Genomic DNA, 17205 nt, shown 5'->3' with positions numbered 1-17205 from the left:
TACAATTATGCATATTTTGAATATTTTCTGAAAATTTTATAACTAAGGTTTCGATAATTGTAGGATTTTTATTAAATAGAAAATTATCTAAACTTAGAAAAATAGTGTTGTAGTACAATAATTATTGAAAGAATTTTATTTTTCTTTTTTAAAGGGCTTCTCTCCTAAAAATTACAAAAAAAATAAAACATTTGTATTTTCAAGCAATAAACCCTTGAATATAACAAAAGCCCAAATTCTTTTAATAATTGATAAGATTTCTAACTAAAACATCAACTGATGATTGGATAAGGCATGTCTTTTTATTTAAGTTAATTAACATATGTGAACTAACTTATAATGATTAATTAATATATGTTATAACATCTTAACTTATAATAACTAATCAACATGCTAACTAACTTCCCTTTGCTAAAAAATTTTGGAAGAGGAAATTTGTTTCCTAAGAAAATTCATCTACATTAATTTTTTTTAATTCAAAATAAATATTTGATTAACAAACATCCATTTAGAGTGTATAGTTGGGAATCAAAATTAATTGCTTACTTCATAGGAAAATCAGAGATCAAATAACAATAATAAAACAATATCTTATCTAAATTTATATCATTAGCAATAAGTTAGAATTTCATCATTAAAAGTTTCAAAATTTTATCTCATTGATCACTTAGTGTCCAAATGAAGATCATAAATGTCATGAGAAACTATGAACCTATAAATCCAATCTTCAAAATAATTAATAATTAATAACCTTATTTAATATTCATATCAATTTCATTGATTATAGAGTTACTTTACTAAAAAAAAAAATTAAAATTCACTCTTAAAATTATAGAAATAAATTTTTAAAAATGTAAATAGTCCATTGATATACTCATTGCATATAGATTGATGATCAATGAATAGTTTGATTAAAGCTAGGTTAAGTATCATTGATTTTTAATTAATAATAAATTTATGATCTAATCATAACTTGAAAGCTCTTATTATTCAACACTAAAATAACACTTAAGAGAATTAATTTTGTCTTTATAAAATAAAATTTCCATGTTATAAATTAATATTCATAGCTATTGATTTATTATATTACTAAAATATGAGGAAAATATAACTCTTGAATTTGTTCATAATAAATCAAAGAAAATAGCTTTATAAATATTAGTTTATTGATTATTTGGGATTACAATTATTCCATATATGAGCATCATAGTGATATAATTTAATATTCTATATTACAATAAAATTATCAAAAATTTAAATTAATCTCATTCTAGTTATATATACATGATCTTATTATATAAACTACTAATTTCATCCTTATAACTCGCACATTACAAATCAAAATAAGATAATTCCATTCAAAATGGAGATGAACCATACTAATAATCATTGAATTAAAGATCCCAACTTTATTTCATTTATTATGAATATTTTAAGATTATGATCTTTTTTGTAACACTTATATGCAATCTTTTAAGTCAAATTAACAATCAAGACATTTTAGTAACATTAAAAGTATCATATGCATAAACATGTGCTCGTTCGGGTTGGAATTACCTGCAAATTATAATAGAGTACTAATCAAGGACCAATGTTCTATAGATCAATAGTAATTAATAGAATGCATATCAATATGTATACCATAGATTTTCCTCTAAACAAATTAGATATTCAATGTAGATTTTATTGTAGAGGTAGAAGATATTGAATCCGTAAAACAATAAGCTCTTGAAATTAATTACATCTCATAGGAGATATCTAAGATCACACATAATTAAGTTATTTTGCCCGTGTTGAAGAAATAAAAAAGGGATAAAGATATATAATAGATGAGTATCACAAAAACTTGAGAGGCTTTTTAGGCACTGTCATTGATTGTCTCTCATTGGCTTTTGGGCTTTAAGTTGGGTCAACCGAGGGAAGACAGAGACTCAAGGAGCGTAGTGTTTTTAAGGATGTCTCTATAGTCTCTTCCTACTATTAGTATGATGAAATCCTTCCCTAGCTATAAGGCATATTGATTTCATGAACTGGTTTCTAAGTAGAGTACTACTAAGGTCTCTTCTCCATATCCTTGCTTCAGATGGATAAATGAAGTACACAATATTGAAATGAGTGTAGATTCTAATAGGGAGAAAAAGTAGCATACACCTATGAGGGACATGAGTTACAAAAATATAAAAATATTATCAATTATTTTAGATGGAAAGAGATAGCCTCTCGAGAAAAATTATCAAAAAAAATATGTGAAAAAGTTTAATTATTAAATTGCAAATATTATTTTTGTTATTGAGTATGATATAGAAAATAAGAGTTTACCTTAAAAAATAAAATATTTCACTATAGACTCAATCACAAAAATAGGTTTTAAGAAAATTATTTTTGGTTTATATTCTCTGAGATCTTCCCCTACGGCCCTACCTAATATCTTGAATTAAATATGAGTGTATAGAGTCTTGCTAAAGAAATCCCTTCAAGTATACTACATACCTAAAAGAAGGGGCAGTTGGTGAATTGGTTTCAAGGCAAAAACTATGGATTTCAAGGTTACCTAAAAGATTTAAAAGGCTAACATACATATTTCAAAGTTGTCAAAGGATGCTTAAATTGATATTGGGATGAATGAATGCTATGTAAAAAGGCAAAAGTAAATGACTACCCAAGGGAAGTGAAACTTTGAATGAGAAGTTTATAATTGATCAAATGTTGACCTGAGAATCGATGAACAAAATGATGTAATACCGAGGAAAATAAATTTAAGGTAATTTTTTAGGTTTTGTTCATCATAACCAAGGAACTATGTCCCGAGGAAAATAAATTTAAGATAGTTTTTAGGTTCTATTGAACATGACTTAGAAAAATCATCTTCAACATCTACAAGGAAGAACTCTTTTAAAGACTTAAATTGGTTGTAGAGCATTTAATGCACTATCAAAAATCTAATGAAAATTACTCTAATAATCTTGTCATCAGTGTGGTGTTGAACCATAATATTTCTTCAAAGAACCTCAGTATAAAGGCAATATGAAACATTTACTTGTACATTATATCAATTAATAAGAGCCTCCTTCATATACTTATTCTACAACTAAACATCCTAGAGTGAATTGGTTTATCATGGTGGGCTTAAGCCATATGTGATCTATATAACAAAAGTCATTATTATTGTGCTTGTAAGCATTTCTAATTGATATCATTGAGTTCTTCCAACCCAAGGATTATATATAATAAGTGATTCTTTACTTAAAACTGAAGTATTAATTTAGCCCTAAAGAAAAAAAAAGTTCATAAAATATCTTAGCTCAAGAATTATACATTATTGAATATCTTCAATAAAAAATTATGTTTATGCAGAAACTTATTGATTTTTGCACTCATTAAAAAAATATATAATTTTGTGCGACGCACTATATATATATATATATATATATATATATATACGCATGTATTGGGGTGTGTGTGGATGTGCTATGCAAACATAATCATATGCTATATTGCAATAATTAGATGCTACATTGGGATAACTAGAAGTTATGTAATAATAATTAGATATTATAAAATTATAAAGACTATAAATCAACAATAATAAGCTATATTGCCATAACAATTCTCTTTATAGTAATAACATTATATTATATAGCAATAACCATATGTTACGTAATACTAACACTATTGTATAGCAATAGCCCAATGTTATAAACTTCATAGCAATATGATTTTGAAATTTTCAAGATTGTACACAGATTGTTGATGAATTATTCTGTACGGACACCGGATGGGAGAACCGCTCGATTTTGTCTTTGTGAACAATAAAAGCACAGTTCAATGTGCTTTTACTATTCATAGACATAAAACCGGATGATTGTTCCCATCCGGTGTCCGCATAGAATAACCTCTCCAGATTGTTAAACCTTATTATAAATAAGAATTTCATGATTGAATGTAATGAAAATCCACTCAAAGCTCTTTTTCTCACATTCCTCCTTTCATTTTATCGGTTGGGTCTTGATTTAACAAAAAGAAGCAATGCAATACCACTACAAACAAATAAAGAACAAATAATAAAACTTGATGATTACAGGCATTACTGACAAAGTTTTCTACATCAAAAGAAATTATATTTCTAGAACCAAATCCACGATAACTTCACAAGGTCAGCAGCTAGTAAAAACTGCAGGAGATTTATCATTGTTGATTACAGCGATACCTTTAATGTTCTTCATTTATGCTCCAAGAAGCAGGCAAGCGCAAAGCATCCACTGACCTTTAGATGGCTTCAATGTACTTACCCAACTCTCAATCACAGTTTCAAAAAGTTTGAAATAGGCTCCCAACCAAGCAGCCATGGCTTCTTGTTCTCTGGCAAGGCAAAGTTGAGTTCAAACATTTCTTTAGTGACACTTTCACCTTCGCAGAACCCAACCAACCTGGCCACGATATCTGCGCTTTCCTCAATATGTGTCCTGTCACTTGTATCTGTCCAGAGCTTGTTCACAAGCTGAAGCTTCCTCTGCTTTCCTTCCAAGGGTACTTGCCATTTTATATACAGCCTCTCACGCTCCTCCTCTGTCAGTCTAGAATTCATTCTTTTAGAAAGGAATTCTCTCTCATGCTTCAGTGCCTTGATGCTGAATACAGATAAGTAATAGGATTAGTACAAATTTGACTTCAGAAAAGGGTGAAAGTATTAGAATCTGATCTCACTTTGAACATAGAGAAACGGAAGAATCATCTCCAGAATGTGCAGAACTAGCATTGCCAACAGATGCAAAGTGCTCTTTCAGCCAATTCAGTCGTCGAAGCTCCACCTCGATATAAATCTTGTCTGCTTGATCACCTCTGAATAGCAAGTAAAATTGTGTCCTATGAATTATTGATACATGGCAAATATGCCATAATTGAATGATAAGCTGAATTTGCTCATGGAAAATGAGGTGCCAAGTGTCTGGTGAGTTATGAAGCTCGGCAACATTCTCATCATCAGCATCTAAAGTGTAACCAGCAGCTTCATTTGCTTCCAGTTCCAGAACCTAATAACATTAAAAGCATATATTCTGATGTACTATACAAGTAATAGCTAAAATAGCTTTCCATCGAGAAGAGAACAAACCTGGCAAACAAGAAGCTGCTTCTGGTATTGCAGTTTTGCAACTCTTTCTTTAAGTTCTGTGACATAAGCTTTTATACTCCTTACATTCTCCTCCGCAGCATTCTGGAACATCTTCTGCATTTTTTTCATATTCACAGAACTGGAACGCCGACAGCCTGGTGTGCCTTCTCTTGATGAGATATCTCCTCCATCTTCACTCTTAGATGGTGTGGCAATTTCAGAACCAGAAAAATTTTCATTGGACATGAAATCATTCTCTGGAGCCTTGTTTTCGATATCAGACTCCAGCACCTTTCTAGAAGATGATGAGAGAGGAGAACAAGGGGTTCTTATGAAATGTGATCGATTCGCATTGCCACTAGAAGTCAATGGAAGCATCTTCCGCCTCTTAGATGTAGTTTTGGGTGGTTTTGGAGTGCCCTCGCTGCTAAAATTGATGTTTGGCAGAGACATAACTAGCTTGTCTAATGATTTCTGGACATTTTCTAGCCGCTCCTCAAGATTTGCAATTGTATTTCCCTGTGAATGTAGTCTAGTAATCTCTTCTTTCAGATTGGCGCCGGCCTTCGGGTTGCTGGCCATGTCTCTGATGTCAACTATTGTTGTTAGAGATCTAATAGCCCTCACCTCCTTTATTTCAGCTTGGAGTTTCGCAATGGTCTCGGCAGCATCTTGGTTCCCAAGCCTATGACAGGCCACCTCTTTCTGCAAGACTTCCAAAGCTCTGTTGGCTTCCTCACCAAGTTGGACCTGTAACTGCTCAAGCTTACGGATTTCATGGACAAGCATGGATGGCGCAGTCGATGACTGCCTCAAAGGGTTTCTTGATTGACCGGAAAAGGTTAAACATTTAGCAACCCGGCGAGGTGACGATTCAAGTGGATGCCGCCCCTACAATTCATACAGAAGTCATGTGATGTAGGGTAGCAGAGAAAGAGCAACTAAAAAAATGATGACCAAAATAGGAATGCAACATTACATTGCTGGCACATTGATCTTGCCCCATTTTTCTTCGAAGTTCATCTAATTGGCACATCGCAATATCTCTTTCCCGCTTCAACTCTTCCATTTCCATTTCCATCTGTCAATAAAAAACGAAAACGATTACCTTATAAATGATAAATTAAGCCTGCCCATTGGGAGAGACTATTACGTGCGGTGTTCGGATTCGCCCGGATTCACCACGTCACCCGAATGCATTGGCCCGGATGACGTAGCGTGTCCGGATTTACCTCCAGACGAATCCGGATGCTGCACGTAATAATTTTCAGCCCATAGAACCACATAACAGTGACATGACCTTTAGAAACAAGCTGAAGCTAATAAAATTTACAGAATCCAATCCAATTTGAAAAACAGCAAAAGCGTATAAATATAAGCTGATTTGTGTTCCTTCACACCTTCTTGATTTGGATTTCCTTCTCCATTAGGATGGCTTCAGAATTTGAGGGTGCAGAATGTTCTGGAGTGCGCAGTTCTGCTTCAAGTCTGGCTACCTCCTTCTGCAGCTGCTTAACCAACTGCTTTTCTGACACAACCTGATTAACTAACACCAGCTGATTAATGGACAAGAAAACAATTTGAATATGGATCGAGAAAAATGATTGCAAAGCAAAAATATCATATCGCGTGCTTACCATATTAACTTGTGCTGTGGTCATAACTTCCTTTGCACAGGAAGCAAAGGAGAGTGTGATGCGAGATTGCTCAACATGGCTAAGTGCAGGACTCATTGTACATATTATTGCCGTCCTTGCATTCCCTCCAAGAGATAGTTGCAGGATACGTGTTAACTTGGACTGCCTGTATGGTACATGGCCAGATTTTTTTCCATCGCTGCAAGCCATAAAATAGACAATGTCAAGATCCAACTGTAGGATGCACAAAAAATTGTTATTCTTCGAAATTAAGAACAAAGAAAGTAACAAAAATGTAATGCGTGGTTTTGATGAGAAGAAAACAGAAAAGTTCACGTGAGACCCATTTCATAGTGCATAAATATGTATCCAGGGGAAGAAGGGGGAAAAAACAATGCAAATAGACGAATACTTCGAGTACTATTAAACTAACAAAAATGAGGTGTAAATCAACTGACTAGGGCATTTTCATCAAGAAAATTTTGAAAATAACGAATTCATTTACAATTCTTTAGTCCATGCATAAGTTCTCATTGGAAAAGAAGCCAGACTTTTAAGTTAAAGAGTCAAAGTTGGCCAATCACACCCGTGATTAAGCCTATTTTTAACCTAAAAACTTTATCCTACGGGTGAGTGTTAGCCCATTATTATTTTCCACACCAATAAATTCAACTATCTGGTATCAAACCAAATCAAAAGCCTCATGTACCTTAACAATCTTCCTCATACATGAGAGCTCTCCACATCAGCCATCAATTCCCTCACGCAAAAGTTTATCAAGTATCATACATCGAAAGCATACTTATGTGGAGGCACCATATGAATCACCTACTCTCGAATTTTGTTCAACCATGACTGAAAACATAAAAGGTCCATGAAACCCACAAAAACATGAACCATTCAAACGCAACTAATCCATCAACTTCAACTTCGCTTGATAGGGATTGAACCAAAGATGGAGCAAAGATAGCTAACATATATCAATGGTTAAACTCTTTTTTAACTATAGACCAGAGCCAACAACTTATATTTTTACAACAATCATATTTTCAACTAACCCACGAGGACTAAACCCAAAATCTCACATAACTTAATAAATTTCAAGAAAAACAAGTCCATCAAAGAGCTTTATACAACCAGTACTCAACCCTAACAAAAATAGATATTGATATAGCATACTAATAATATTGAAAAATAAAGGGAAAAATTAACATAAAACCAAAACATAAAATAAATCAAATAACTTAAACCATAATATATAGTTGGAACAATAGCTTTGTTATAGTAATGCCACTACGACAACTGCAATACTACAGGCAACACTGTTGTGGATAGTGACAAAACTGTACTTTCAACACACAAAATTACAAAATAATTCTACGGTATCATTGCTTTTCTCTTGAAAATTACCAATACAAAAATATAGTCAAGTTGGTTGTATAGTTATATTGTTTCAACAAAAAAGATAGTGCTAACCTGAAAAATAGTTTGGTGGGCCTATTACATTTCGTTTTATCCTTGCTTCTTAAAGCAGTTTTTTAATAAAAAAAATTTAATTTTATACTAAAAATTTACTTTAAGAAGCAGTGAGAAAGCCATCCTAAACGAAGCCTATTGGATATGACTTAGAACATAACAATAGCGAATCTCAAGTGCTTTCTTTTAATATTACAATTACTATAAATTGCTGAAAAAAAAAAAGAAAATCTTCAACTTACCTTCAGCTCCAAATAGAACAAAACAAAAAAAGATAGAAAATTAAAATAATTAAATTGTAAATTTTCAATTATGGTTGAATAATCATGGTTTAACTTCAAAATCAAAGATATACATGTAAATCCCTGACCTCAGTTTTCTGATAACGGTTGTCAGAGTCAGCAAGCTAAGATTTATATGGCAACCTTCTTTCAGCCTAGTACCCTCAGCATTAGTTTGAGATGCCCGCTCACTACCAGCAAGATCTACGAAGTTCTGCGAGAATCTAATAGTAAGCACGTTAAATCTAATAAGAAAATGAAAATGGTTCAAAAAATAGCTGAAATCGACATACTAACCAAATTGGCAACGTAAGACTTTACACAACTAGAATTTTCACGGAGGCTGCTTTCAATTGTCTGCAAGTGCCAATGCAATAGTAACTGACATATATCACCAAGTAAAACATAACACAACATTGAGATTACCAGCCTGATTATTTGGTGAGATCTTGAGCTAGCATCATTCAAGGAAGTTTCGCCAACCTGCCTCTGAGCTGTACAACATGATAAAAAAAAATGATTGATTTATTTCAGAGGTGAAATATGGAAAAAGTGTCAAGAAATATAAGCAAGAAATATAAGCATGCTTTCTTTTTGCCAAGATCTTCAAAGAATTACCTTCACAAATGCCAATGAGCTGCCGTAAATGCTCTATGTTTCTTGCAGTTTCTTCCTCTAGTTTCTCAACGATGGTTCCTTTCTGAAATTTAAAAAAAAATGGAAAAAAAGAGCTGTTATGTGGACAAAATTTAAAGAAATATTCAACATGAAGATGAGCGAATTTCCAACTTAATTGATATTATCATAAAGATTTGGATATTTACCTCAGGGTCATCTAAAAGCCTTAAAGGCCCAGAATCAGGCTTTAGCAGGTCTCTCACAACCTCGTTATAAATCTCCAATGCAGAGATTTTGATAATAAATTCCCTATCTGAGTTCTAAATATAAAACATTCAGAACAAAGCGTTCAAAACAGCAAATTTCATAATTATGAAAGATACAATTAGCAATGGGGGCACAATTTGGCAGTGAAGCTTACATTTTCTATATGTTTGTAGATGTCATTAACGGCACTCTCGGTTATCGCCCTCATGGTGTATGTTTTACCACTACTTGTCTGTCCATAAGCAAAAATAGTAGCTACATAGAATACAGGAACAAGTTATAGCAATTAATTCAACAGTTAATCCACTTAATGCATTTTAAACGACTCATGTATCTATGAGAGCATACATATGGATTAGTGAATAGTTTTATGTGAATATATTCAAAAGAAACTAACAAGTAAAGGTAAATATTCAGTTCAGGTAATACCATTGATTCCTCTCAATGCTGACATGGAAACTTCCTTAGCTCCTTCTTCATACACAACTTCAGATGGGCATGTAGGACCAAATATTTTGTCTGAAAGAAGAAAGAGAAATAACCCATCTAACAATTAGCATCTGCTTGAGTCTCCTATGATAAACTATAACCAATAAATAGTACCAACAGTAAAATAACCCAAGTGTCGAGTACAAGAACTAACTGATCCAAAATATGCTCCATACCAAAAGTATATTGAACTGATGAACTAGATCGATCATGTGATAATGGCTTCAAGACAATTGTATTGTCATCAATGCATTCCCAGGCAACTTGATCTTTTAGGGATTGCTCTTTTTTGCTAAGGGGCCTCAAACGTACAGTTACCAAAATGTTCTCCTTCCTGCCCCTCGAACCTCCAGGAGTAGACACTGGAGTTTTTTCAATCTTAGAAGCCGGAGTACTAGGTGTCACAGATGTCATCTCTTTTAGGGGAAAGGAAAATTTAAGATTGTAAGCAGATGACTAGCCCTCCCTGATGATAAATAAATAATTAATTAATTAGAAGTTGGTATTGTTTCCGAATAAAAGGTGGCATCTTGTAGAAAAAACCAGGAAGTTAAATTAAGAAAACAATTGCGAAAGAGATGTATTGAGTTATGCATTCCTTGCTGTTGGAACAAGAAGCAACAAGTTATGCTTTATGGTTTTCCAGATTAACTGTTAAACCAAACTGTATTTTTCAGAAGTATACTAAAGAACTGAACAAATTAAAAAAATCCAGGCATTAAGTGAATAAATTATGCTTAGGGTAGTCACCCATCTATTCTCCATCAGTTGACAAATTTAAGTTTAACCAATACAAAAAATCAATGCTATGAAAAGTCCGTCCATATGATCACATCTAAAAAAATCTATCACTAATAAAAACATTGCATATGACCTCTGACAGAGGGGCTAGCCCAATTATGATGGCATAACTATATTACAATTATGGTCTAAGCATGAATATTTCTTAATGCCTAAGTTTACAAGTTGTAAGCCATAAGGTGCACTTAATATGACATAAAACCCTCTGCAAGTTAAAATCAACTCAAAATTGGTTAGCCCCCTCAATATGTTTTTACCCCAAGTTTACACAATTCCTTTTGAAGATTCAACCCATGATTACTAAAAATGATTCTTCAATTGTGTTGGATCAAATACCCTTCACTACTTAAACAGTTCAAGGTGCATAATAACCTAAGAAGATGAAATCATTGGATCTTGATTGAGCTTATTATCATTCTCTTATCAGCTCCTAGCTAATGATATTATATTCTTCTCCCCAAATTAAAATGTTACACTATTAAAACAAAGCATCGTAGAGCCTATCAACTATCAAAGTCCTCTTTTGTGATTGGAAGGGTTAATTAACCATAGATGCATGTGCATGTAAGAAAAACTCGAATCATATCAGGAAGTTCTTATTTGATGGTCAATTTTATAGGTAGTGAATTATCTAAAAATTCATTATGCCTTCTAGAAAATTGACCTAGATAACAACTCAAATAGAATGATATAACATTCACTTAATAGCCGAATTCAGGATCATTTAGCACCCACAGTTAGAGCATCTTTTAAGCCTTCAAGGAAAATTTTGAAAGTTAAGTTAAACTAATGTCATTGATCAACTGCTCTATAGGAGAATTAACCAATTGGAATAAATCAATGGACCCACATAAATATGGTGCAAGTAAGCCATAATGATGCGGGGAAAAAAGCACGATGAAATGGCAAGACCAACAAGCCTAGGTCAAAAAGAGATGTAGTACATGTGAACAATACAAGTAGGCTCACGATGAGCGGTTCGATTACGCAATCAAAATGTGATCATTACAGAGGGGGTTTGATGACATAGGTACATGACCAATGATGTTAAGGTGGAGTTCAAAAGAATCTTGTCATTGAGGGTTAAGCAAATACAATGGGTGGTGTAGAATATGACATGAAGAGCAAGACATTAAAATCATTGATGATGTAAATAGTAAGAGATTAAAGAAGAGATAGAATAGATAATTAAGAGAAAAAAAAAAGATGAGAAGAGACAATTGATAACAAATTTAGCAAGAAAATTCAATATATAAAATAATTCATTAATCAAAATCTTAAGTAAAAGTTCTATATAAAATAGTGTTTTGACTTATTATATAGAAATCAAATAGCAATTAAAATTTACAAATTAAAATGAAAAAGTATAATAATACTTAAATAAATACTAATTAGGTTAAAATAAAACTTAAATCTAATAATCATGTTTCGTCAGTGCCCTGGGGGCATTAATCACAAGTTATATCCAAGAGAACTCCATAAAAGGACAACCCACCATCAACACAATCTGCCATGTCAATCTTTGGTAAAGTATGGCATTGTTAAACTTCCAAATCACCATCCCCACCTTCTTGGTAAAGGGAAGGCTTCCTCTTCATTTTGATATCAAATGCCACCCTCATTACCACGACTTGTCCATGGATTACAAAAGGACCTCATTCATCTCAAGGAGATAAACAATAGAAAGAATGAACAATAAAATTTGGTGAACTGTTTAAAGGGGCATCTATTATTATAATTTATTCCATAACTCTCTCATTACCCGAAATGGCGAAAAATAAACTTCATTGAAAATTCTCTCATTACCTGAAATAAACTTCATGCCACTTTAATGTTTTTTTGCAAGGATTAGCATTTTCCCATCTATTAATTCTTTAAGATTTTCAAGCATATAGGAGATGATTCAAGTGTTAGTGTGGGCAAATCAAAAGGGAGCCAAAGTTTCGACTGATGCTCCAATGATTAAATTTATTTTTAACTTAAACAAGTCATACGACCAGTAATATCCTAAACTGTATTGTGCGTGCAATTCCATTATAAGACACCTGCATATAAAGTTTCATACACCACAAAAATCAGCAAGCAAGTACTTCATCATCATATACATTTATGGCAGATATTGATGGTACGAGAGAAGGCCACGGAAGATGGAGCTGCAGACCAAAAGCGTCAGACGCAAGCTAGAAACAAGGTAGATGAACTTCCATCAGAAAAAATTTAAGCCTCCTCATATCATAATACTGTATATAGCTGTAAAATCACTAGGTTTCAATGGACGAGGAGAAAACAGAACCACAAATGTCTAGATCTAGAAAATACGTTCATGAAGTGAAAAAATTGAATGTGATAGCATAGAAAATGCACATTCCTCAGACAATCTTCCCTACAAATTTCTTGGATCTAAAAATGATATGAAAAAAAAAACTAGGTGTAGAAAAATATTATCAAATCAAAGAGAAAATGTTCTTATAAACGACCTTTCTCTCAAGAAACCTTCAATGCTAAACCTCTAGGAGCTGTTTGGAAACGGGATTTATGCAAGAATTGAGCAGGATTTAGCATAAATCCTGTCAAATGGGATTTGAGAACCACTTAAATGTCACCCAGAGAGAAATCTGCCGTTGCCCGATTTTTGGCATAAATCCCAGATTTACTAAGGGGCTGTTTGGTATCGGATTTACAGCGGGATTTAAGTCGGATTTACGCTAAATCCAGCCATACGGTTTTTTGAGGTCGCTTAATTCGATGCCTGCCTAAATCCGGATTTAATCCGCCTAAATCCAAATCCCTTCGTTCGGCGGATTAGGATTTGGCTGAAGAAGAAGCGCGCGAAAGAAAGAAAGATGGCTACCTTGGCAACGAGCAAGAGCAAGCTCCCCTAGTCGTGCTTACTTCCAAACCAACAGAGGACGGCAAGGAGGTGTGGTTTCAAATCCGATATGAAGGTAACGTCGTCGAAGGAGCGAAGGAGCATTGGCAGATCTACGGGAAATAACGACGGTTACCTTTGCAGCGAGCGAGCTCCCGTTCTGACTTCCGATCCGACTCCCGTCGAAGGAGGCGAAGACGCTTCTTTAGCGAGTCTTTCAAAACACTACTTCACACGAAGCAGAAGCCCTTCAAAACGCTACTTCACGGGGCACCGAAGAAATGGAGAAGATGAAAAGCAAACCTATACGGACGAGGAAGGGATTGCGCCTAGGAAGAATCGAAGAAGAAATGCAATCAAGTGCCGAGTTTCGTCGATGAGCTTGCCCAAGAAAATTTTTGAGAGTGAGCGGCGAGCTGCTGTTTTTTTTAAATTTCAAAATTAGCCACAACGGAAGGATTGGCTCAGCCGTTTTATTGGCTTGACAAGAATATTCTGTTTGAAGGTCGATTTATTAAATGCGACTGAGTGACGAGGGACTGAACCCGCTCGGTCATGGTCTGGATTGTGCTGTCTGGATAATTTTTATCTTTATTTTTTATTTTATTTAAAAAAAATTAAAAAAAAAATATTTAACTTTATATGTCCCATGATTACCAAATTAGTAAACTTAGTATTTCACTTCTCAATAAATATGCCCCGATTTTTCTTAAGCCCAAAATACGAACAATTATTACGTCCTCTGACCGAACGTAGAGCTACGTTCGGCCGCCAATAACATGTCGCCACGTGCTCTTACTCTTTACCGCGCGGCCCAATGACTTGACCTGGACCGGAACCCGGGAATGTTATGTTCGCGTATTGCAAGGTATTACTCGGTATTTGCTCGGTATTGCTAGGTATTGCTTGGCAATACCGAAAAATACCGCTTTGTGAAGACCAATACCGAGCAATACCGAGTTGTACCGAGTTTTTCCAGAAAAACTCGGTGTTGCTCGGTATTTGCTCGGTATTGCTTGGTATTTGCTCGATATTGGTTATTGCCGAGCAAAATCGACCAATACCTAGCAATACCTAGCAAAATCGAGAAATACCGAGCCATCCTGGATACGTTCCAGGTCGGGTTGTCGGGGCGCGCGGTAAATAGTGAGAACGTGTGGCGCGATTCTACTGGCGGCTGAACGTAGAGCTACATCCTGTGACCAGACCAAATAAAAGTTCCCAAAATACACCTGAGAAGGATGCTCAAGTATTATTGACAGGGCGGAGCCAGGATTTTTTTTTTTTTTTTGTGGGGGCACAAATCATTGAAGTAAAAAAAACTCAACCTTTTTCAACTGTGCTTAGGACCAGCATGGGCGGTTTTAAATTTTTTTTAAAATCATTTGTTATAATTCAGAATTATAGCCTCCAAATACTATTCCTCTCATTAGGATGATAATCCATAAATTTTTTTTTTTCAAAGCTAGATATCGGTATGGATATTAGCAAAATTTGTTTCAACACGAATTTGCTTAAATTGTGTATTGTTGTCCTCACATAAAATTTTTTGCTCAATCTCCTGCAAATTTTCTTTTGAAATAACTTTCCAAGTATAATTTTAATAAAATCAAGATTAAATTTTTTATGCTAGTAACACAAGAAGATTCTATGCTAGTCAAATAATAACTAATTAAAAAATTTGTCTGATTGTTACAGAGCAGTAGAGCAATCGAAATTCTTTGCTTCTGAAAATGTTCATGAATGCAGAAATTATGAGAATACACATTATTCTTAATTTAATGGTGACATTCCATGTTTTCATCTAAAAAGATAAAAATGAATCACATTCACATGGCCACAATAAAGCAATCTTAAAATACATAAATTAGTTAAACACAACAACCAAATAAAAAATTTCATAAGCCTTTCGAGCTTTAACAAGAAAGTGAGCAAGCCATGACAAGAAAGCAGAGGCGATTCCAGAGGCCGAGCAAAGATATTGTTTTCGGGTCGCCGGTCGGTTTCCTTCGGCCTTCGCTAATGGCTAATATGCTTCGGAGAATCGGAGTTCGGCCTCCTCACGTGAAAGGAGGCGAAGCGAAGTCTAACCTAGGGCAAATTATTAGGTCCGGTCACATGCCAGAGAGATATATCAGGATTTCTCTCTGTCTACAGTAAAAGCGCAGTCAAAGCTCAGAGCGCTTTTACTATAGATAGAGATAAATCTGGATGTATTTTTGTATCAGGTGACCGGACCTAATAATTTGCCCTAACCTAGAGGCGTGAAGCTGCTTCAATCTGTCCACGTGAAAGCAGGCAAAATGATATTTTCAAATTTACAATTCCCTAGCCACGAAGCAGCTGGCGGGAATAATAGAAATATGCATTTAATGGTAATTAATTAGCTATAGATGAAATTTAATTAACCTTAAATTGAAAAGCTACTGCCCCCATGGTAAATCTGCCACTGATTATTGATATGTCTCCAAAAATCATCTTAATCAAGCTCTAATCTTAAGATATAATTGAATTGTAAACTTTAAAGATTAAATTTGGGGTCATTCCAACTTTGACCTAAGCGAACTTATAGTTAAACTCAACGACTTGACAAGACGAACCAAATGACATCAAAATCGGTTCAATCCGATATCAAATGAGCCCAAATCAAAGGACTGAAGTATATTTAAAAGTTTCAAAACTTTCATTGGACTATTAAATAATCTTCAAATATGACATACTTATAGTCGAATCGAGTGGCTCGATGAGGTGAATTCATCGAGCTCAATATCACTTAATTTTGACATTATTAAGGCACTTAAATGGTTGATGAAAACTCTCTGATCGAAGGAACCGATATAAACCATCTAATGGAGTACACCTAACTTTCCATAGATTTTCTCCATATTTATGGAGTATGCCATTTTCAAAAACCTATAAGTAGGCCATCATTCTTCACATGAGGGAGGAAAGAAAGAGAGAAATAACTCTTTTGTATTTTTCAGCCATCGTCGCCAACAATCACTATCAACTACTGCCGTCGACAACCGCCATTGCCACTGAGGGTCAGCATCAAAAATATATACCATCTCTGGAGTATTGACAAGATTTAACCCTATTGTTGAGTATAAAAGTTCATCTGTTGACATCTACTTTCTATAATCACTATTGAAAAAATCCAGCCCTCTTGTTGGGTAGTAACTATCATACTTAATTTATGTACTCTTCCTCTTCTTCAACAGTGAAAAAAGGGATCTTTGTATCACCTATTATTTAATGAAATTTACAATTGGACCTGGCATCACAATTTTTTTTGTTTTCCATGTAAAAAAATATTTTATCTTACTACTTTCATTTGTACTTGTTGAATTTTTGAACAATACTGACACGTAAAACATACACTCTGCTAACATGCAACAATTATATAAGTGACTTTTCAGCAATAAGTTTCTTGCCCTTTCTATTCTCATTATATTCCTCTTCTCCGATGATTGTCATTGTAGTGTAATAGTTCTAAGTTAAAGTTTCTATCTCTGTTCCGGTTAGACGTTACAGATTAGTGATATTATATGTTTGGTTATCTAATTTTAAAAACATCACTTGCATTTTGAACCTTAAACCCAAAAGGATATTAGACATCAAATTACTAGTTTCTAAAATTGAATAAAATTTATTTTG

General features: G+C 34.0%; 1 protein-coding gene across 1 annotated transcript; it reads right to left on the bottom strand.

Annotated features, from left to right (window-relative positions):
• Window positions 1-4185: 4185 nt before the first annotated feature.
• On the bottom strand, window positions 4186-10335 carry LOC110099751 (kinesin-like protein KIN-7A). The gene is made up of 14 exons (XM_028693037.1): window positions 10055-10335; window positions 9819-9908; window positions 9544-9644; window positions 9329-9442; window positions 9123-9204; window positions 8931-8998; window positions 8802-8861; window positions 8594-8718; window positions 6748-6946; window positions 6511-6648; window positions 6090-6191; window positions 5111-6001; window positions 4705-5030; window positions 4186-4628 (listed from the first exon to the last, which is right to left on the bottom strand). The coding sequence occupies exons 1-14, from the start codon at window positions 10290-10292 to the stop codon at window positions 4301-4303; spliced, it is 2862 nt and encodes a 953-aa protein (XP_028548870.1). The 5' UTR covers window positions 10293-10335; the 3' UTR covers window positions 4186-4300.
• Window positions 10336-17205: the final 6870 nt, after the last annotated feature.

Source organism: Dendrobium catenatum, unplaced genomic scaffold (genome assembly GCF_001605985.2).
Source record: "Dendrobium catenatum unplaced genomic scaffold, ASM160598v2 fragScaff_scaffold_220, whole genome shotgun sequence".
Classification (NCBI taxonomy): domain Eukaryota; kingdom Viridiplantae; phylum Streptophyta; class Magnoliopsida; order Asparagales; family Orchidaceae; genus Dendrobium; species Dendrobium catenatum.
This window is presented reverse-complemented; position numbering and strand designations above follow the sequence as displayed.

Bases quoted from the DNA above. Each gene is read 5' to 3' on its own strand.
- LOC110099751 (XM_028693037.1), bottom strand. From the start codon at position 10,292: ATGACATCTGTGACACCTAGTACTCCGGCTTCTAAGATTGAAAAAACT. The intron at 8,999-9,122 runs GTAATTCTTTGA...CATGTTGTACAG, and splicing joins GCTCATTGGCATTTGTGAAG to CTCAGAGGCAGGTTGGCGAA. The intron at 4,629-4,704 runs GTGAGATCAGAT...ATCTGTATTCAG, and splicing joins TCCGTTTCTCTATGTTCAAA to CATCAAGGCACTGAAGCATG.